This window comes from Oryzias melastigma, linkage group LG17 (assembly GCF_002922805.2).
Source record: "Oryzias melastigma strain HK-1 linkage group LG17, ASM292280v2, whole genome shotgun sequence".
Classification (NCBI taxonomy): Eukaryota; Metazoa; Chordata; class Actinopteri; order Beloniformes; family Adrianichthyidae; genus Oryzias; species Oryzias melastigma.
This window is the reverse complement of record NC_050528.1, coordinates 30155339-30176871: the sequence shown is the minus strand read 5'-3', so window position 1 is coordinate 30176871 and position 21533 is coordinate 30155339. Positions and strand designations below refer to the sequence as shown.

At 39.5% G+C, this 21533-nt stretch overlaps 3 protein-coding genes across 5 annotated transcripts in view; all 3 read right to left on the bottom strand.

The window, feature by feature from the left end:
• The window catches only part of LOC112151420 (zinc finger protein 236), a 15063-nt gene extending 9124 nt beyond the window's left edge, over positions 1-5939 (bottom strand). The window contains exons 1-3 of one of the 2 annotated variants that reach the window (XM_024280368.2): positions 5796-5938; positions 5410-5693; positions 1657-2193 (exon numbers count right to left, since the gene is read on the bottom strand). In XM_024280368.2, coding sequence (XP_024136136.1) covers positions 1657-2193; positions 5410-5647 — 775 coding nt within the window. In that variant the 5' untranslated portion in view covers positions 5648-5693; positions 5796-5938. Of the gene's footprint in view, positions 1-1656; positions 2194-5409 lie in introns of both variants that reach the window. The other variant, XM_036216402.1, reaches the window with a different exon arrangement.
• Positions 5940-7498: 1559 nt separating this feature from the next.
• LOC112151470 (zinc finger protein 544) lies at positions 7499-11807 on the bottom strand. Its single transcript, XM_024280437.2, has 2 exons — positions 11204-11807; positions 7499-8705 (listed from the first exon to the last, which is right to left on the bottom strand). Exons 1-2 carry the CDS (start codon positions 11469-11471, stop codon positions 7756-7758), a joined length of 1218 nt encoding a protein of 405 aa, XP_024136205.1. The 5' UTR covers positions 11472-11807; the 3' UTR covers positions 7499-7755.
• Positions 11808-17158: 5351 nt separating this feature from the next.
• The window catches only part of si:dkeyp-68b7.12 (rho GTPase-activating protein 30), a 21347-nt gene continuing 16972 nt past the window's right edge, over positions 17159-21533 (bottom strand). For both annotated transcript variants that reach the window (XM_036216455.1, XM_024281187.2), the window contains one exon: positions 17159-18963. In XM_036216455.1, coding sequence (XP_036072348.1) covers positions 17700-18963 — 1264 coding nt within the window. In that variant the 3' untranslated portion in view covers positions 17159-17699. The remainder of the gene's footprint in view (positions 18964-21533) is intronic.

Sequence of the window (21533 nt, the reverse complement as noted above, 5' to 3'; positions counted from 1 at the left end):
TTATTAAAAAAAAAAAAAACAAAACAAAAAAAACGTTCTCAATAGTGTTTTAATGATTATGAAGTTTTTAACCAAAATCCCTCAACCTAAATGTCATAAAAAGTAATTGTTTATGTTGATCTGAAGCCTATGTTTCCAAAATCTCCTCTGAGGGGGTGTGGCTTTTGGAGCTGAGCTGAGTAGCTCCGCCCCTGATCCCCCCTCTCTCTGAGTATGATAGCTCTGTGTCTCTCTAGCATAAATCTTCACCGCTGCTACATAAAAACATCCATCAATCTGGGTAATGTCCAGTCGTATGGTTCTGATCCGGATGTCAGCTGGACGAGGAAGTGAAGATCTTCATGGACAGAACTTCCTCCAAAATCCTGATTCTTTCTCCTTCCAGTTCACCAAAGACTCTTTTAGCTAATTCTCCAATGTTTATTGACTGTGATCAATACATTCAATCATTGGTTTCTCAGAGTTCTTGATAAAATAATCAAAGCTAACATCAAAATGCTCTTTCATTGATTTACAATCCTTTCCAACTGCGGTCAAATGCGTTCACATTTCCGTGGTCACATCAAGAAGCTCCGTGGAGTCTGGTGGAGATTTTCCAGCGTTCTCAGTCCTGCTACCGTAAGTATTGGATGAAACTCACACCAAAAATCCAGTGATGCTGATTTGACCACAGAAATGTGAACGGCGGCTCATTTGACTGCAGTCAATGTGAAGATACCATCTTCTCTTCTCCAGAACCTGAACTAGACACTAGGAACAGATGAGGGTTTAGTGCATGTGCAGCAGAGCTGTTGATGGAAAGAAGATCATTCATTCAAACAGAGTCTGTCCAAGACACTTTGATTGATTTAAAAGGAGAAATGCTCAGAAGTTCTTATTACATTTGTTCTCTTTCAGAAGAAAAATGCCACACAGAGACATGTTAAAAACTCAAAAAACAGGATTTTTATCAGAGGGGGACTTTAGTCTTCTTTATAGACATCCTCCATCATGAGAAAAATGCCAGAAGAACATGTTAAAAACACAATTTTTACCAGAGTGGGCCTCGCTTCCACTGAGCAGTCCAGTCCGTTGAGGAGAGGTACGCTATGGACCAGTTAATTCTGGTGAGCATTTCCACCCAATTAAACATCATTTCCACTGAGTGGTTTGTTTTCACGACACATGCGTGGTGTAGACCGCTAGTGTGTCATTGCATCATTGTAGAAGAAAAGCAACAACAACTAAGATCATCCAGCAGCTCGTCTTTTTTATCGCTTTATTTCTGGTGCATGAAGTATAACAGAAATTTAATGTTGTTTGAAAGAAGATTGTGGACGACCAAGAAGAAAATCGCTGTAAAGAGGAAAACGGAAACACTAGCTTAGCGCTACAATGAAGCTGTCATCACTCTCTGCCAATCAGTGGATGGCTCCTGCAACAACCGTCCCGTTCTATTTTTCGATGGACCAACAACGGATGGGGGCCCTCAAGAGGTACAGGTCGGAACTGTTTAATGGGTCCATTTTACAATGGAAACGCTCAGTGACCGGACCGCTCAGTGGAAGCAAAGATCAACTAACATTTACTCAGAATGCACCTCACTCCTGAAGAGCTCTAAATAATAAGTCAAAGATCATTTTTATAAAGCTTCTACAGAGACAGTGTTCTACTTACATCGATTGTGAATCTTGGTGTGCTCCTTCAGGCTGCATTTCTGATTGAACCGCTTTCCGCAGACGTCACAGAGGTACGGTTTCTCGCCGGTGTGAATCCTCTTGTGTCTCTCCAGGTGCCCGGAGCGCTCAAAGTATTTGCCGCAGTACGGACAAAAAAATCCTTTCTTAAACATCAGCCTCTTGACAGACGTTCTGCGAGCTGCTGCGTTTCGATGCTGGCTGAAACTCAGCAGACCACGACTGAACGGGTTCGGCGGAAACCCCCCAGAACCACCGCAGGACACGTCCAGACTTCTGCCAAAAGAGGACTCGGGAGGGCACGGCAAAGCTAAATGATCTGAGCTGCTGCATCCAGCCTCGTGTCTCCAGGGTCCACCTTCCTGCAGAAATCCTCCCGTCAGCTTGTCGGGTTCCCTCCTGCTCTCCTCGCCTCCCCCTTCCATGGGTTCACTTTTCACCTGAACTTGAGGAGCAGGCAAGGAGCTGTAGCTTTCATCAGGAAATGTCCTCCCGTTGCCAAAACAACTTTGACTTTCTGTTGGAAAAAGCAAAAATCAAGGCTGTGCAGAAAGCAATGTGTGAATGCTGACAGATGTAAAGTATGTACAACAGCAAATAAATGCAGAAACCAATGAGTGATTCATTTGAAGCTAATTTAGCAGCAGAAGTTGGAAAATTGATGGAAATTTTTGAAGAAAGCAAATAATTGACTAAAGTTGGTGCAGTGACAGACAAATGCTTGGATAAAAAGTTAACATTGAATAAGCTAAAGATTTCTAAAACTGCCGTCAAATGATAAATATGAAAACCTTATTATTTGTTTTTAAAAATAGGTAAGAGCGGTTAATAGAATTCCTAATCCTGGTTTATGGATGGTCAGAAATAATTTGGGAATGAAATCACAAATATAAATCCCTTAAAGTCCCACTTCAATCATCTTTTGATCTATTTTCAAATCGTTCCCTGTAGTGATGCCACAAGCAACTATTTTAATAGTCGACTAATCACTGATTATTTTTTCAGATTAGTTGACTAATCGGGTCATTCACAAGTGGATGTAAAACACACATCTTAACCATCATTAGCTTTAATCTAACTAAAAACTAGATATAGAGCATTACATGGACAGCACGGTGGAGCAGTGGTTAGCGCTCTTGCCTCACAGCGAGAAGGCCCCGGTTCGACTCCCGGCTGGGACCTTTCTGTGTGGAGTTTGCATGTTCTCCCCGTGCATGCGTGGGTTTTCACCGGGGACTCCGGCTTCCTCCCACCGTCCAAAAACATGCTTCATAGGTTAATTGGTGACTCTAAATTCCCCCTAGGTGTGAATGTGAGAGTGAATGTGTGTGTGATTGAGGCCCTGAGACAGACTGGAGACCTGTCCAGGGTGAACCCCGCCTTCGCCCATCAGTAGCCGGGATAGGCTCCGGCACCCCGCGACCCCGAAAGGGAAGAAGCGGACAAGAAGATGAATGAATATATAGCATTACCTGTGTGAATGCTGTAAGAATATTTTGGCCGCTGAAGACATGCTAAATTGATAACTAAAACGCTTAAGTTGATAGCTGAAATCACTGAAACTAATAGCTAAAAACGCTGAAGCTGATAGCTGGCTAAAATATTAGTTAAATGCCAAATTATCCTAAAAATTAAAAAAAAAAAGCCTAATTTTGCTAAACAGCTAGAATGTAGCTGACATATTGGCTAAATTCCAAAACACCCTAAAAAACAAACAAAACAAAAAAAAAACTTAATTAGCCAAAATAGCTAGCATGTAGCTGAAATATTAGCTAAACTCCAAAATGCCCTAAAAAACAAAAGGAAGCCTAAATTAGCCAAAACATCTAGCATGTAGATGAAATATTAGCTAAATTCCAAAATAGTCTAAAAATCCTTAATAAATGCCAAAATAATCCAAAAAGCTAGCATAATACCATTAAAACTTTCAACTTTACTACACTCCTACTCCAAATAATATAAAGTAACAGCTAATTGACTATGAAATTAGTAGTCCACTATTTTAATAGTCAATTAGTCATTGATTAGTTGAATAATCATGGCAGCCCTAGTTCCCAGTGGTCTTTTCCTTATAATAGTGCTGTTTTAGCAAAAGTCAACAAATCTGTTTTTCTCTAGAAAAAAACTTTCTGCAGTGGCAGGAGTTTATCAGAAATTGAGTTGTGGATGGGACTGTTGGTACAGAGGTAAGCCTCAGCTAATATCCCATCATCCCTTTGTTTACACTCTCTTCCGCTAGCTTACAGCCGCTCACAACCCCCAACCTAACATTAGCAGTGCAACAAAAATGGCGATCAATATTGGAGTTATCCAGTCGTACAGTTTTGATCCAGATTCCAGCTCAGACGAGGAAAACAAATACGTTCATCAAGCGGATCCATCAAAACAGGGAGCATGTAGCCGCCCAGTGCGTTTTCTACATCCCATAAGCTCTTTTTCTAACTGCAATGTTTCCTATGCTCCTAATTAAAAATAAAAAAGAAATGTCATTTTAAGCTTAATTTTACTTAACACAAATCTTAACCCCCATTAGTTTTAAACTAATTAAAAACGTATCTACGATAATGCTAGTGTAAACGCTGTAGGCTGACTGTGGCAGCTGAAGATGCTAGTGACGATAGCTGAAGATGCTGAGACTGATAGTTGAAAACGCTGAAGCTGATAGCCAGCTAAGATATCAGTTGGCCAAATTAGCCTCAATTTTTTTAAAAAGCCTAAGTTGTCCAAAACAGCTAGCATATTGCTGAAATATTAGCTAAACTCCAAAATAGCCTTAAAAAAAGCCTCAATTTGCCAAAATAGCCAACACGCACCGAAAATATTAGCTAAACTCAAAATTAGCCAAAAAAAATCCTACATTTGCCAAAACGACTAGCATATAGTTAAATTATTAGCAAAATTCCAAAACAGCCTATTTTTTTTAAACAAGCTTGAGTTAGCCAAAACTTAAGCTGAATATGTAGATTAAATATTAGCTAAATTCCAAAATAGCCTAAAAAAACCTTAAATGCCAAAATACTCCAAAATAGTCCAAAAAGCTAGCAGAATGCCAATATAATTTTCAACATTACAACGCTCCGACTCCATATAATATAAAGTAACAATTAATCGACTATTAACTTAGTCATCAACTTTTTTAATAGTTGATTAGTCGTCGATCAGTCAACTAATCATGGCAGCCCCAATGTGCAATAAGAAAAACGCTACAAAAACATGTTAAAACACTTTAAAAAAGCAGAATTCTGCAAAAGTTTTCATGCCATAGTACTTTACGGCTGATTGAACCTAAAGACATTTTTATCAGAATAAAAGGATTTCAGTAACACAAAAGTATTTGGTACCAGCAATAATTACCTCATCTTGCTTAAAATATCTATTTAAAAGTTGTTTTGAATCTTTAATAATTCCTGGATTCATCACTAATTTTCTTCAGACACTTGTGAGGTGAACAGCTCTGTAAATCCTGGTGATTTTATTTATTCCATTTATTTATTTTTGTGTGTATTTATTTAGCTTTCTGCCCTTCAATTAAACAATGTAACTTATTTTTGAAGTTTGCCAATTAAAGAAGAAGAGGAACACGTGACGTTAATTAATTTACTCTTCGTGGAAGGTTGAAACTATTAAGACTTTTTGTTGAATATCTGATTGTCTTGGCCTATATTGTCATTTATTCTCCTATAGAAACGGTTGATGGTGTTCCGGAGCAACTGGGATTCGAACCCGTGCTCACCATCTCTGCCGCGGGGCTCGGGGCACAGGGTCACCGGCTTCCGAGCAGCCCCCAGCTCGCTGTGCAGAACCTGGACGCTGCGCTTCAGCTTCTGGATCTCGTCCTCTCGGTGGCACATTTCCATCCGCAGCGCCGCGATGCCATCCTCCACCACCTTAGAAATCTCCGCCACGGCTGCCTTCGACAGCGCGTCCACCACGGAGGCGATCTGCGCGCGCAGGGCGACGACGGTCAGCATAATCCCGGAGGGAGCGGGTCACTGAGGAAGACGGGCTGGGAAGAAGCTGCGCCGTCCGCGCGGCGCGGCGAGCTTATCAACACAGACCGACACCGAGTGCTGAGAGGCCGCGGCTCTCCCCATCTGCTCTGCGTGGCTGCTCACTTACCTCTGCGCTAGCTAGCAAAGTCAAGAGTTTATTTTAAATAAATAAGTAAATAAACAACGCTAGCTTTGGTTTTGCGGAAGTGATGTCACAGGTCCATTGCAACAGCGAAGTGAAACGCAACTTCCGCTACTGGAACAGCCAATCACGACACGTCCTAAAATATGACCCGCCAATCAGAGCAAAGATAATTTTTCGCTTTGTCTCTTTTTGTCCAGAATGTTTATATGAACACAAAAATGCAAAAGCTGCATAGGAGTAATAGATTATTTTAGAACCAGAGTAATTTGTATGAAGAAATCTGATTATTAAAAATATGCCAGTTTAACATCCAATAAAGTAACATTAGATTATCTTTGTAATTGTACGGCCTAATTTCTTTCCATCTATCCATTTTCTGCCAACTTTTCATAAAGGCTTGGAGTGAGTTATATATTAAGTCTATGAGTGAGACCTGGTGGAGAAAAAAAAATATACAGAGCCAACTTCCTCTTCTTGAAGAAACGTGGATTGGTTTATACCTTTCAAATGTAGTTTTGTTGAAGTGTAATTGTGAAATAAAGCACCACAGGGTAAAAAAAAAAGAATGAATAAAAAATTAATAAGAAAAATAACTATTTAAAAAGCAACCATTTACTGTACAAGAGAACTGCACTGTGTGAGTGTGATGTCACCCATAGAAAGCTTTGATCATCCAATCAGAGGCGAATATGTCATCACCCCGCCCTCATGAAGCTACAGAGACTAACTCAAATTCTGATAGGTTGGATCAACGTAAATGCGATTAATCCATTCATGGCTGTGGTTTATTCAATAGTGTTTTTATGGAGAGCCTCCCACAACACCAGCAGTGAGGACAGAAGCACGGACTGCATGAGCGTAAGGCAGACTCTCATGAACCTAGCAACAAATGAGGGTTTAAATCTGATTGGTCAGAAACTATCATGTGAAAAAACAGTCTCCAAAAGTGATTCAGCTGGTTCAGAGGATGGGTGGATGGATGGCCAAATTCAGTTTTAAAGCTGAAATTGCAAATCTGATGTTTTTCTTTAAAGTATGGATTTACAAAACTTGAATGAAATATGGATATTTTATTTAATTATACATGGATCAAATGAGGAAATCTTTAAAGCACATTTTAAAAATAAAGTGACACAAAAATCATTTGTAAACCACACCAAATACTCCTACTTAAAACAACAGAATTCAAGTTTTAACAGTGTACATTTCTGGGGGAGGGGGTGGGGGTGGAGCTAACAGCTTTTTCAAAAAAAAGAAAAAATCTATGCTTCTTGTGCACACCAGATAAAACTATCCTTCATATACAGCATTTAGGCACAATCAGAGAAAATTAGAACTTCCCTTCTCTCATAATAGCAGTGTTTGTCAGAGTTTAAAGACCCACTCCAATGACAATTGTGTTTTTTAACATGTTCTTGTGGCATTTTTCTGGTAATGAAGGACATATATAAACGAAACTATGATTAAACTTGCACTTATTATCCAAACAGATCCATGTACGTCTTTGTTTTCCTCGTCTGAGCTGGTACCTGCTTCATAACTGTACAGCTGGATGGCTCCAATATTGTTGCACCAGTAGTGTTAGGTTGTGGTTGTGAGGGGCTGTAAGCTAGCGGGAGAGAGTATAAACAGATAGATGATGGGAAGTAGGGGCAGGCTTACTCCCACAGAAAATTGGTCCTAGAAAACAACACAGGTTTTAACATTTTGGGCTGAAAAGGGCATAATTATAATTAAAAGACCACTGGGAATCAAAATGGATCAAAGATGATCGGAGTGGGACGTTAAAGAGGCAATTAAAAACAGAAGTGATGATAAACTAAAGTAAACAACCTCTCAATCTTCATCAAACGAAAGATTTCAGTAAAACAGGACATTTCTTAAATAAATAAATAAAAGCGATAAATGTCCACTCTCTTTCTGCAGCATGAGCTTGTGGGCGCTATCTTTCCTGCAGATGAATCTCTTGGTGTATTTTGAGGTTTGCCAGCACGGTGAAGCTTTTGCCGCACTGCCGACAAATGTGCGGCTTCAGGCCGCTGTGGAAGCGCTCGTGCCTCAGACAGTTGTCCTGCCTCGAAAACATCTTGCCGCAGATCTTGCAGCTAAACGGCCTCTCCCCCGTGTGCACGCTCTGGTGCGTCTTCAGCCGGGTCTTCTGGGTGAAAGACTTCCCACATTGGAGGCACCGAAAGGGTTTGGCGGCCTGGTGGGTGCTCTTGTGCTCTTCCAGCTGAGACAAGCGAGGGAAATTTTTGTTGCAAACTAAACACATAAAGAGCTTTGGGCTGGTTCTCCACACAGTATTGGGCCTTTTAGGCCGCAAGCTGTTTCTAATACTGAGATTGTTGTCTGTATTCAAACCTGACGCGCCTGCTGCGGCTCTCTGAGGCTGCAGCGAAGCAAACGCAGCTCCATTCTGCGTGACAGGTGAGAGCGACTCACATCTAAACGGTTTTCCAGGAGCAGATGGAGAAAGATTACTGCTAGTGCAAACAGGACGCATCGTTACTTCTACTTTTGATGGCGCACAAAGGTAGTCGGCCCTTTTTTTTGGAGCATCTGCAAAAAAACTAAAGGAAATATCCGAGTCTCTGCAGGCAGAAAATTGCTCAACGTGTAATGGGGAAATCTGCATGTGTGGTTGAGTTACAACAGAGCTTTCCTCTATTGTAGCAGACCAGACTGAAGCATCTTGCTCCTCTGCAGGAAAATGAGCGTCTGTCTGTGCACCATCTGTTGCTGTGTTGATGGGAAGTTCACCGTCTGCCTCTTGTTTGACGACAGGACTGAAGTTTTGGTTCTCATACATTCCACTCTGAGGCTCATGGAGGGAATCAGCAGGTGTGGACACGGGGAACGGTCCATCTGCTTCATGATCCTCTTTAATATCTGCAATCAAAAGGACAGTTTTATGTGTATTTGACACACAGAAAAACATTCATTCATTTGTCTGAAAGAAAAAAAAAAAACTTAGTCTTTAATACCAACTTTATATAACACTAACACCAGAGGTCCAGTGTTTATGTATTTTGATTTAATGAAACCTTTTAACCGTTAACACAATAATTCCAGTAGATTCTGAAGGAGAAAAGCTGCTTTTCTCCTTCAGAATCTACTGGAATTATTGTGTTAACGGTTGAAAAATTATATTGTCATATGAAAAATTATAATGTCAAATTACAAACTTCACTAAAACTATATTTATATTTTTTTTATCAATGTTTTATTAACTTTTTAAAAATGCAAATTTAGTTAAAATTATAAAATAAATAAATAGGAACAACCAAATTAAAGCATTAACTTTTTTTTTAATCGACTCAATACAAAAATGAAATAATCCAAAGACAACAAAACTATTAAACAGAAAAAAAAATAATTTAAATCAATGTAAGATTAAAAAGGCGTGTCTTTAGCTTCATCTCCACAGTAGATGAAATCTTCAGATCTTCAGGGAGGATATTTCTCTATTTTTTGCTTCTAAAATTTGTTACGACTCTACAACTCTGAGCACACCTCCACCTGAGGATCTGAGGATCTGAGGGCTCTGGGGTATTCTTAATTGTAAGGACGCTACATTCTCGGTTTAAAACTGAACCATATGCCGCTCACCGTAAGTGAGTGGTTGTATCCACCAGTATGTTTACTTTAAAAGTGTTTGAACGTGTTGTATTTGATATATATTTTTATTACATTACGCCAGGTTTTGTATGAGCAAACTGAAAGGTTTTTCTCCATTGTCCCTAGCATTTTATATATCTCTTATATTCATCCATTCATTCATCTCCTTGGCCGCTTTTTCCCTTTCGGGGTCGCGGGGGTGCCGGAGCCTAACCCGGCTACTGAAGGGTGAAGGCGGGGTTCACCCTGGACAGGTCGCCAGTCTGTCTCAGGGCCTCAATCACACACACATTCACTCTCACATTCACACCTAGGGGCAATTTTAGAGTCATCAATCAACCTATGAAGCATGTTTTTGGACGGTGGGAGGAAGCCGGAGTCCCCGGTGAAAACCCACGCATGCACGGGGAGAACATGCAAACTCCACACAGAAGGGTCCCAAATCCCCCAGCCGGGATTCGAACCGGGGCCTTCTCGCTGTGAGGCAAGAGCGCTAACCACTGCACCACCGTATCTTTTATTTTTGTTTAAAATCAAATCACATATCAAACCAAAACAAAACTATGACCCACAAAAATAATCAAAATTTGAACCAAAATTTGGAAAAAGTAAATTCCCCAAGTAAAACTTTTATACACTAGTAAATGGATCTTATGCATTAAAATATATTCACCTTGATTGTATACAGTTTGTAGTACGACAAGTGTTATTTTGTTTGTGTTAAATGGCTATCATTTACATTTAAAACTTTTAATGTGATTGTCTTAATCTATTATATACACGAATAAAGTGTCAAACTGGTGCATGCGTATATCTATACAAACAACCCAATTCATTTTCTTTTGTTTCTTCTGATTTACTTTATAACTTGGCTAGGATTGATTGTTTTCTTGTTCTAAACATATACATTTAAAACTTAAAGTTTTTAATAAAAACAAGACATGAAACATTCACACACAGCAGTGACTCTTACAGAATAAAATAACCTAAAATCTCAAAATATGTTTTTAAAGAAGTATTATATTATTCACACATTGTTCTTAATTATCTCGACAATGATTTTTTTGTTTGCAATAGACTATTCAGTTTCTTTTTTTCCCTGGACAATATAACAACACATTACATGTTATGAGTGACAGGTGTGCAACTGTCCTAGCACTCAAACAATACAACCATGATTAAGAAACAACATTTAGAATTGCCTGCAGCACTGTCTAAAAGTGTCAACTCTTTTAAATTGGGTGTTGAATTGTTGTTTTTAAACGCATATTTAGAGAGAATCCCCAAACAAATGAACTATTTTGCACATCTAGGAAACAGGGCATAAATATCACAGAGGTCTTTCTTTATCTCTAACAAAATATATATTGTTTGTTGTCCTATTTTTTCTGTTGCCAATCCTTTAATTTAGTTTTTAAATTATGTTAACGAGTTAGGCTATAATATAAAGGTTTTCCTAGCTTTTGGTGTCAGTTTAAATGTGTATTTGTGTCTGTCAAATACACAAGTAAGATATGAACTAAAAACACATTTTACATCCTTAAAAAAAACAATCACCAATACAGAGAACAGTTATTTCTGAAATAACAACAATACGTATTAATGACATGTATTAGAGTTAAAAAAAAAAAAAGAAAAAAAGAATCTGCAACCAGTTTTAAAATGTGACTTTGTAACAGACTTATTACATACTATGGAAAATCTGATTTATTTCATTTGTTGTTCTCGTTGTTGTTTTCCCCTCCCAAATAAAGATGCAGACGTCTCACCCTCCAGCTGCAGCTGCCTCCCTGCAGCCTCTTGCCTCTGCTTCTCCTGTCTAGTGCGGCTTGCAGCTTCTTGGGCATCATGGAGCTCCGCTTCCATCACCTTCAGGCTCCTCCGCAGCTCCTGGATCTCACTGTCCCTCCGCTGCACCTCCATTCGTAAAATCACGCTCCCTTCCTCCGCCAGCTTGGTGATCTCTGCCACCGCAGTTTTGGTCAGGACATCCATGATGGATGCGACCTGCGTCCCGAAGGCGGAGGTGAAAGGCATCCCACCGAGAGACCGACCGACCCACTCAACACAGCCTAAAGAGGAGTTTAAAGCCAAGGCTGGAGCCTCTGAGTGCCGTGTTTACTTCCGGAAATATGTCGGCGGATGTGACGTAATAGTAGCGGAAGTGGAATTCCCAAATAATATAATTTATTTATATTACTTTTTCTGAAAGAGATTTAAAAAATATTTACTCCTACAGGTCCACACGTTGAATTACTTTAATTATTTAGTTTTTAGACAATGTTTTTTTGTTTGTTTGATGAAGATAACAAAAGTACCCAATGAGTTATTATGCACTCGATTTTCAAATAGGAACAGCCCAACAAAATGGCAAACCCACTGTGAGTAGGACAGAAAGTGGGACATAGTACTGTGTCGAAAAATATTAGGTTATTGTAGCTTTCCAGGTTTCATTGAACTATATATTTAGAAAATAAGTCCTGAGCTGTGAAATTCATTCTTAGGGCTATACTTTGTTTTACATTTTATTATACTATCAACTCTTTAAGGAAGTTAAATGCTTGTTTAATTTCTAAAGCAAATTATTATAAACAAACTCTAAAAATGTGGGACTTTTTGATTACAAGATACCCGTGACTGTTTATCTACTGTATGCAAGGAATCTCTGTAAAGGTTAAAGGTCATTGACTTAAAGACCTTCATTAGTGCTCATATGGGTGTTTTGATCTGAATTCATGTTGATTTCGGATGATCTGTTTATTTTAAGCAAGTAAAAACAGAAACATTAAATAAAACAAATATATTTAGTTGGATTTCAAGTTAGTTGTGTTTAAATACATTTTAGATTTCTCTTGACTTTCAAAGATCTTGAAAAGTGCACAAACTTTACTTGAAAGAAATGACTTTCTTACTTATTTTTACTCATTTTTGAACAACATTCAAGTTTGTGTTTGGTGTCAGAAAGCTTGAAGAACACCAATGTTTAAGCATTTTCTAGAAAGGAAGAATTCTAGTATCCATTTTTCTGTGATTCTACGAGAATTAACAGTAGGCCTGAGCTTAGCTCCTCATTTTAGCAGCGTCTTTAAACAACAAACACAAAGAGCAGCTAAAGTTCATTTGAGGCCAATGTGATTTTATTCCTGCAGAAATCTCTTCCATTCCACTTTCATGGTTACTGGAGCCAGCTCAGCTTCACAGTCGCAGAGCAGTTCTGCATCTCTGTGAGGGCCGTTGGCAGCTCATGATGTTCTTCTGTTAGTGAGGAATGGAAGGTCTGCAGATGTGATTTCTGCAAAAAAACATACAACAATAATAAAACTTTTACTTCCAGCAATTTTCTTCAAAATTCAAAGTCTCCATAAAAAACAGTCTCTTACTTTTATAGTGCATAAATCTCTCTTCTCGTATTTCAGAGAGTTGCTCCTCTGTGCACACGGTGGGACAGGCTGAAGATGGAGCTCAAACATGGAAACCGGTGTTCTGCCAGAATCTGCACAGATGGAGAGTTGGTTAGAAAAAGAAAAGTCCTCCAGGTTTTGGTGTGGATGTTTCCAAAAGATGTTTCTAAAGGCTTGCTCACATCAGTTCATGTTTAATTACTCCTGAGCTTGATCCTGCAGACGTCTGGATTCACACTCCCCAACCGTGGTGTCACACTCTCCTGTGGAAATGAGTTAGCTCTTTAGTAACTAAAGACATCAGGAATTCACCTGAAGGTGAGAGAAACTCAGAGTTCAAGTTCGTTGACAACAAAGCTTCAACAACAAAGATCTGGAAAGGTCACGTTAAAGATCTTTGGATTCAAAAAAGGAAAACAAAAAAATGATCAAGCCTTAAAGTAGAATATGAAACATAAAACACTGAACAATCTGACCTATAAATAATACAAAATAAATGTACAGGTTGCTCAGTCTAGTTGTGAAATCTGACAAAAACCATCCCCAGCTTTCATGCTCTGAGCTGATCTCCAGTAAATGTTTGTTGCATTCATCAGCTTGTTTTGGAAGAAAACAACTACTGTCCAAACCAAATTCATGGTTGTTTTTAAATCATAAAGGTTTTGTAAAACCTCATTTATGAAGGTCTCAGCTGCTCGTCGGTCCTCAGCCGAGATGCCACACATAAGAGCATACTGATCAATAGTGTCAGCTTCTCTTCCTCACTGGAGATTTTAATGTCTTCCAGATCAGCAAGAAGTTCAGATCAGCATAGAGCTGTGAATGGGTAAGAAAACGCTGCTCAACCGTTCTTTCAGCTTTTGCGCTCGGTTGGGATTCTCTCTTTCTTTGTGACTTCAGCGTAAAATAAATGTGTTAATTGGTAATCCATTTATTATTGCTTCATGTTTTGGGTACAAATCAAACTTTTAATAATTTTTAAATGAAATTAAATCACAATTTTTGCAGTCAGGCAAAGCAAAATTTTAAATACGGGCTCTTATTGAATAAACTTTATTAGTAACAGACAAAGAAAAAAAAGCAAACTCACGAGCGCCCTCTCTGTTGAGATGGTGCTACTGCATGCAGCACCTACTCTTTTCAATGCAGTTTTGTGCCACATTTTTACACAAAATAAACTATAAACAAATATTTAAAACATTAAATGTTAAATGAAAAGTGATGACATGCAATAGATTTGTTCACAATCAACATTTTTTAAATAAAGCGTTAGATTTAGGCCTGTACATATCTGGGGTTGTTAAAAGGTTGCTTTGCCAAATCTTGCAGGTGGCATGCTGGCTTGTTGCATACGCAAAGTTGGACACCATATTGGAATGGTAGAGATGCCTGTTTCCTGTTTACAATTCTACAAACTGAGCTGGAAAAACAAGAATGTGACTTTTCTCTAGTAAATTACTGCTGTCAGCTGATAAAGATGATAGATGATGCAGTCTCCACAGCACTGCACTCTGTGCTCTCACACCTGGACAGTAACAACACCTATGCTTGTTTGCTGTTTGTTGACTTCAGCTCAGCATTTAATACTGTCATCCCCTCCAAGCTGATCTCCAAACTTGGAGCCCTGGGCACAAACATCGCCCTCTGCAACTGGATTATGGACTTTCTGACCAACAGACCACAACACATGAGGTCAGGCCCCATCTGCTCCACCACTGTCACAGTCAACACCGGTGTGCCACAGGGCTGTGTGCTGAGCCCCTTTCTGTACTCCCTCTTCACACACGACTGCAGACCGGTGCATGGATCCAACTCCATCATCAAGTTCGCAGACGACACCACCGTGATTGGTCTCATCACGAACAACGATGAGACCGCCTACAGAGAAGAGGTACAGCACCTGACCACATGGTGCGCCGACAATAATCTGCTCCTTAACACCAGCAAGACCAAGGAGCTCATTGTGGACTTCAGGAAGGAGAAAAGAGGCACGCATGACTCCATTCACATGGACGGAATGGCTGTCGAGCGTGTCTCCAGCTTTAAGTTCCTGGGGACCCACATCTCAGAGGACCTGTCCTGGACCACCAACACCTCCAGCCTAATCAAAAAGGCTCACCAGCGCCTCTTTTTCCTGAGGACACTGAAGAAGAACCACCTGTCTTCAGCCATCCTGGTGAACTTCTACCACTGCATGATAGAGAGCATCCTAACAAACTGTGTAACTGTTTGGTATGGAAGCTGCTCTGCTGCAGAGCGCAAACACCTGCAGCGCGTGGTGAAATCGGCCCAGCGCATCACAGGAACTCCTCTCCCTGCCATTGAGGACGTCCAGAAGAAGCGGTGTCTGCGTCGGGCCCGCAGCATTCTGAAAGACTCCTCCCACCCAGCACATGGGTTATTTTCCCTCCTGCCCTCAGGCAGGCGCTTCAGAAGCCTACGGACAAGGACCAGCAGACTGAGAAACAGCTTTTTCCCCAGAGCTGTGACTCTCCTGAACTCTGTCCCTCCTGTCCCCGCTGACCCCCCCACTCACCAACTCACAGGCATCTGTTATTAACTTACACTTTCATCTCCGGCACTATTGATCTACGTTGCACATGCTACATCCTGTTTGCACAGTTTAACTTCCAATAATACTATTTTGCTTTTTTTGCACTGTAAATTGACATTGTCATCCGTTTTGTATAGCCTTATTTATTTAACGTCATATATCTCTCTTTTGTAATGTATATTCGCTAGTCTCTGTTTATAGTCTTCTCCCCCTTTTTTTAACGAATCATTCATCTGTATAGTATGTTCAAAGTACCTCAGTCATTATGTATATCTTGCTCAGTTTTTTTTTTTTTTTTTTTTCTTCCCATATACTGTATAATAACCTGTACCATACTTATTTATAATATTTATACCACTTGCTCTTACTGCGTATTGCACTTCTGGTTGGATGCCAAACTGATTTCGTTGCCTTGTACTTGTACATGTGTAATGACAATAAAGTTGAATCTATCTATCGATCTATCTAAAGGAGAACTTCTAGAAAACATTTGAACAAGATCTGAGTGAGTTTACTCTCAATAATGAACGTTTAGGATGATCTCGTAGTCTATTCAAAGTCAATGACAGCTTTAGACTTCACACTATTTCCACTTTTTCTGGCAGGGCCACAAATGTTTTAGTTTTATGGAGGATGGTGGTGGTATTTGTGTGTGTTAGACCTCAGATCAGAGCAAAAGACCAGGATTTTCTCAGTAGTGGCGAGGGAAGAGGGAAGAAAACCAGCGCTGAATCCCCGTCTGGCAGGCGGAAGAGTTAAATGTGGCATTTGGAAGATCGGCTGCTCACTGTCGGGCTGGTTCTGAGTCCTTCTGATAGAGGCTGGGTGGGATCCGCTTGTAGAACTGGAGCCTCCAGCCCAAAAAGTCATTACTGAAGTGGCCCACCCAGCTTATTTTCTAATAAGATCTGTTTCCAACTGCATTTTGTCGTCTGCTCCTGATTGAAATCAATTTGAATGAAGAATTACTGTGAAATGTAATTTTTTATTTTGATTTTCCCAACATATGTCCTCCAACATGAGAAAAATATCACAAGAAGAGGTTAAAAACACAAAAAGAAAATTCCCGCTATTTTATGTTGCGGAATACATAAAAGTTTTAGCTAATGTAGTTTGTAAAAATATGGTACTCAGCCAGTTCTTGTACTTTTCCCTCAGTTTATCAACGTATTTATTCATTTTTCTTGTTTTAATTCTTCAATTCAAATGTAAAGTGAAAATGAATCTTAATGAAACTGATGATGCCTCTTTGGAATAAGCTGCATCTGAAGTCTCTTATCATAACTCCTGTTACAATAATAAAATCGACAATAAAAAGCTAATAATCAAACACTGCAAATTTTAATTAGAAGAGTGCCATCATGTTAAAGTATTGTTATGCAAGGAATTAGTACGTGAAGTACACATTTATTTATTAGATTTTCATTAAAGCCAACATGCTACCCTATTAAAAACAATGGAACAGATACAAAAATGAAACCAAAGACATTAATGTGTTTTTTTCCTTAATTACTTCATTCTAATTCCTAAAATTGAGTACTTATGGGGAAATGCAGGGGCAATTCACAAATGTTCATCCATTTGACTGATAGTGTAAATATCCAAAGTTAGGGCGAAGTAGATGTTTGCAGCTTTTATTTATACTTCTTTCACATTAGGAACAGGAAGATTCAAATGCCAAAATTCGACCCTGGCTCGTACTGGAGATGAAATAAAATAAACAATAAATGTAAATAGTAAAAACCAAAGACAATAAGGGACATTCAGAATCTTTGAAAAATATTTTATTGACATTTTTTGAGAGACTAACCTGGATCACTTCACAAAAAAGCTTCAAACCACCTGCTCGTATTTTTAAGGTGTTTCTGTACAAACACTTTGACAACCAGTAATTATAAAAGAATTCTATGATCTAGTGCTAACAAGTTAAGTGACTTTTCAAAAGATTTTTTTGGTTTTTAAAGAGAAAACTTTTATAGAAAGAAAAAAAAATTAAGTTTTATACATTTCATCCATTTAACTTCATAGTGCAGGACATACACTTATTTTAGGTTTTCACTTAATGTTTAATTAAACTTGTTGTCAAGTTTGAAGAACAAAATCTTAGAAAAAATAAAACTTTACATCTCATCTTTGCAGATCCCTTTTGTCCACAGCAGATTCTAATCTTTAGTTTTGTTCAGCACCTTTCTTGATGCTTTAAGGTGGAATCATCATTCTACATCAAATCTGACTTTTATGAAAAAAAACTCCTCGTTTTTAGGGCTAAAATCAACTGTACTTACAAATAAGATCTCTATATTGTCTTTTTTATTTTCCCAGTCTGTCGACATCGACCTCTCCTTCGCGGGCTCGTTCTTTTTCTCGTCTCATGGTCGCTATGGCGACGGCCTCATCAAAGCACAGGCTGAGGGGGCTGTTTCTGCTACTGCTGTCTCTCTCGGGCCCATCCCTCCTTCTCTCCCTGAGGATTATCTGCCTCTCCTGTCTGTCCAGGCTCTCCTCAGCTCCATCTCTTGCCTCCCTGTCTGGCTCTGGCTGGACCCTCGGCGGGCCGTCCCTCCCCTTGTCAGCCTCCAGCCTCTCTTTCTGCTGCTGCTGCCGCAGGGTCAAGGCAGTGATTTTGCAGTGTTGAGGTTTAGGAGGCACCACAGGCACAGCTTTGACTTGATAAACTTTGGGTTGTTTGGAGACCACCAGTTTCCTCCCAACCCCCCTGATGCCGATTTCACCCGTTCCAGAGTCATTGCTTTCTTTAGGCCTGACTTTAGGCATTGGAGGTGACTTATCTGCACTTTGCTGTGCTCTGCTGAGCTCACCATCCAGCTCCTTCTTCTCTCTGTCTGTTCCTTGAACAACCCCCTCTATCTTATGATCCCCATCTTCTTCAGTCACATCGCACGTCTCTTGGTTTGCTGTTTCTGCTTTACCTGCTGATGAGTTTGTGAACTTTTCTTCTGGCGTCTTCACAGCTTCTCCCACAGATTCTTCTCTAACCTCAGACTTGTTTGTCTCAGCTTCATCGGCTTTCACAGTTTTCTCTTCTGAACCACTTCCTGTCTGCTTGTCCTCCTCTTCCTCCTCTTTCTTGACTTCTGTACCTTCCGCCTCAGACTGTTCGTTTTCCCTCTCCTCTATCACCTCACATACAACATCCTCAAGGTCAATCCAAAGGTCGTGATTTTCCCGACACACGCCACTCTCCTGCTCATTAAAAATCAAGTCTTGACAGGGTTTTTTGGTGGTTTCTGTCATTTCCGGAACAGATTGTTGACATTCATCATCACTTTTGGGGGCATCACCCTCACTGGGGTCTTTTGGGCTCTCTAAAGTCTCTATGAACTCCTCTGGAGAAACAGTTTCTGGTTGTGGGGTGCAAAGAGGTACTTCAGATAATGAGTCAACAGGAGAAATGTCATCATTGTCCTCGGTCTTCATTTCAGCTGCAGAGTTTGACTCATCCTCATTTTCACTTGATGGAAACTCCAAACAGCAGGGTGTCAGAGTCTCTAAAGTCTGAGGTTTTTGGCTTTGAGCTTCTCTCATGACACTCGGGCGTTCTTCTGCTTCTTTGCTGCATTAATAAAGAGGAAACAGACATCTTCAGGTTAGACACGAAGCATTCAACAAAATGTCTATTACATTTGACATGATTTAGATACACTTTTAAAGGGTAAAATATCTTTTTGTGATTTAAAACACTCAAAACAAAAGCTTTTATTGGGCGAAAAGGCGTTTTCATTCATGGTGTGGAGGGAAATAATATTCTGTCTAACAAATTTGTGAAATGTAGATCTTTATTTTAACTTTATATTCATTGTGGTTTTTGTATGTACTTCTGTTTGTTTCAGTTTTCTCTACTTCCTGTTTTATTTCTCTTTCTGCTGCGTCTAGATGCCTCCATTTATTTCAAACCAGGTTTCAGTGACTCACTGCTTGAGTTCACAGTGAATTGCTCACGCTTCAGAATTTGTGAAACCATTTTTCGAGAAACAGGATTGACAGCAGATCGCAAACTGGTCGTCATTTCCTCTCTGTAATGCTGACAAGACACCTCTGCGGATTAAATTTGTGAAGTAAATTAAAATGATTTGATTTGACATCTGAAAGATTGGCTTTAAATGAGCAGAAACATGGTTTCTGTGAGTTTCCATTCCATTTTCTTGACCGCTTCATCCCGTTCGGGGTCGCGGGATGCCGGAGCCTATCCCGGCTACTGAAGGGCGAAGGCGGGGTACACCCTGGACAGGTCGCCAGTCCGTCGCAGGGCCTCAATCACACATCCATTCACTCTCACATTCACACCTAGGGGCAATTTAGAGTCACCAATGAACCTATGATGCATGTTTTTGGACGGTGGGAGGAAGCTGGAGTCCCCGGAGAAAACCCATGCATGCACGGGGAGAACATGCAAACTCCACACAGAAAGGTCCCAGCCGGGAGTCAAACCGGGGCCTTCTCGCTGTGAGGCAAGAGCGCTAACCACTGCACCACCGTGCAGCCCGGTTTCAGTGAATTAATGATAATTTATTAGGCTACTTATTGAGAAAAAAAAGTCCTGTAGTCCCCAAGCTGTTCAACTTTCGAGGATAATAACTTTTAATTAACTTAGTTACCCTATAGCAGGGCTCTGCAACTTGCAGCTCCAGATCCACATGTGTCTCTTTTATCTCTCCATGGTGGCTCTTTGGCCAAAAAAAAAAATAATTAATGGAGACTGCTGATCCAGACATGTCGACAGCAGCTTCCTGCTTATGGCTATCTAACTAAAACTATCTAAAGAAAACAAATAAACAAAGCCCACAAACTAAGACTACCAAGATCCAACCTCAAACTAAAATGACAAAACCCAGCAGTGTAAGACTGCTGAGGACAAAGAGGGGAAAAGAAAAAAAAGAAAAGAAAAAGTAAATAGCATTATTAGGATAACTTAATTATCATTTATTTAATTTAGATTAGTTAAATGTATAAATTGATGTCTGAGGTGCACATAGATGATAAACTATGTAGGTTTTTACATCCTGTTGACCTGAAGACGTCTTGTTTGTTCAACTCTACCTCCAGAATGAACAGATTTTATATGCAAAGAAAAACTTTGGTACAAAGTTTGATCGTTTATGAGTTAAAAGCACATATTATCTTATGCTGCACAATATTGGTCATAAAAAAAATCTAATTTTGAGAGATGCTGGGTTCTTTTTATATTTCTACTTTTGTTCGTGCCAAAAAATAGGCATAGTTCCTATTTATTATAAAAAACAGAAAGTCATGAATGCAAATTTAAATTTCTTAAAGGCTAAATTAAGCTCCTTCTAGGTTTTGATCAGTAGTAAATGACCCCAAATGGCTCTTTTATTGTCAAAGGTTGCCGACCCCCGCCCTGTAGAGATTGATCATTTCCCTGCAGAAACGCCAAAACTCTTTGTACTCGGAGACACTGCAGGCTTTTGTCAACTTTTGTTAAAATAAATATTCGTTCGTTGCATCTTGTAGTTATTATTGACTGATGACTTTTCCTCTGAACATTTGTTTGTGCAGAAGATGTGTGACATACACATGTCAGATGCAGAGAACATGCTAAAGTGGAACTCAGCAAAGAAGCACAAAATTATCTTTAAAAAACCCTCAGAATGAGATGACATTTATTTGACTTCATCACAGCTGAGTAATTCCAAATCACATGCAGTGAGTTTTTTTTACTTTGTCATCAGTTAAAGATAGTTTGAGGATATTACTGGATGAAATACTCCATGTGTCATATCTGACTACATCAAACAATGCTTTTGACTTATTCATCATAGTCTTTAGCCCCTCTGGTCTTCTTGTTATTGTTAGAAATTTATCACATTTGTTGCAAACAAAAAAAATTAAATTGCAACTGTCAACAGTTCATAATAATACCCTATTTTTCAGCGTATAAGTCATGGTTTTTGGTAGTGACGTTTCGATGGCGTTCTCTTTAATTCATGCCAACTGTATGAAAATTGATCATGAAAGAGAGGTTATTAATTTGAGTTTGTGCACGGCTGGAAATCTATCACACCAAGTCTTTTATATTGTATGTCGGAATAGAGCTGTGAAAAGAAAACGCCTCTTCCAACTGTAGGTGGCAATCATGCAATAGTAAACAGTAGAAAAAGAAGA

What these genes read in the sequence shown, in the direction of transcription:
- LOC112151470 (XM_024280437.2), bottom strand. Translation starts at nt 11,471, where the DNA reads ATGCCTTTCACCTCCGCCTTCGGGACGCAGGTCGCATCCATCATGGAT. An exon ending in GAGGCAGCTGCAGCTGGAGG is followed by an intron (nt 8,706 to 11,203) that starts GTGAGACGTCTG and finishes TTTTGATTGCAG; the next exon opens with ATATTAAAGAGGATCATGAA.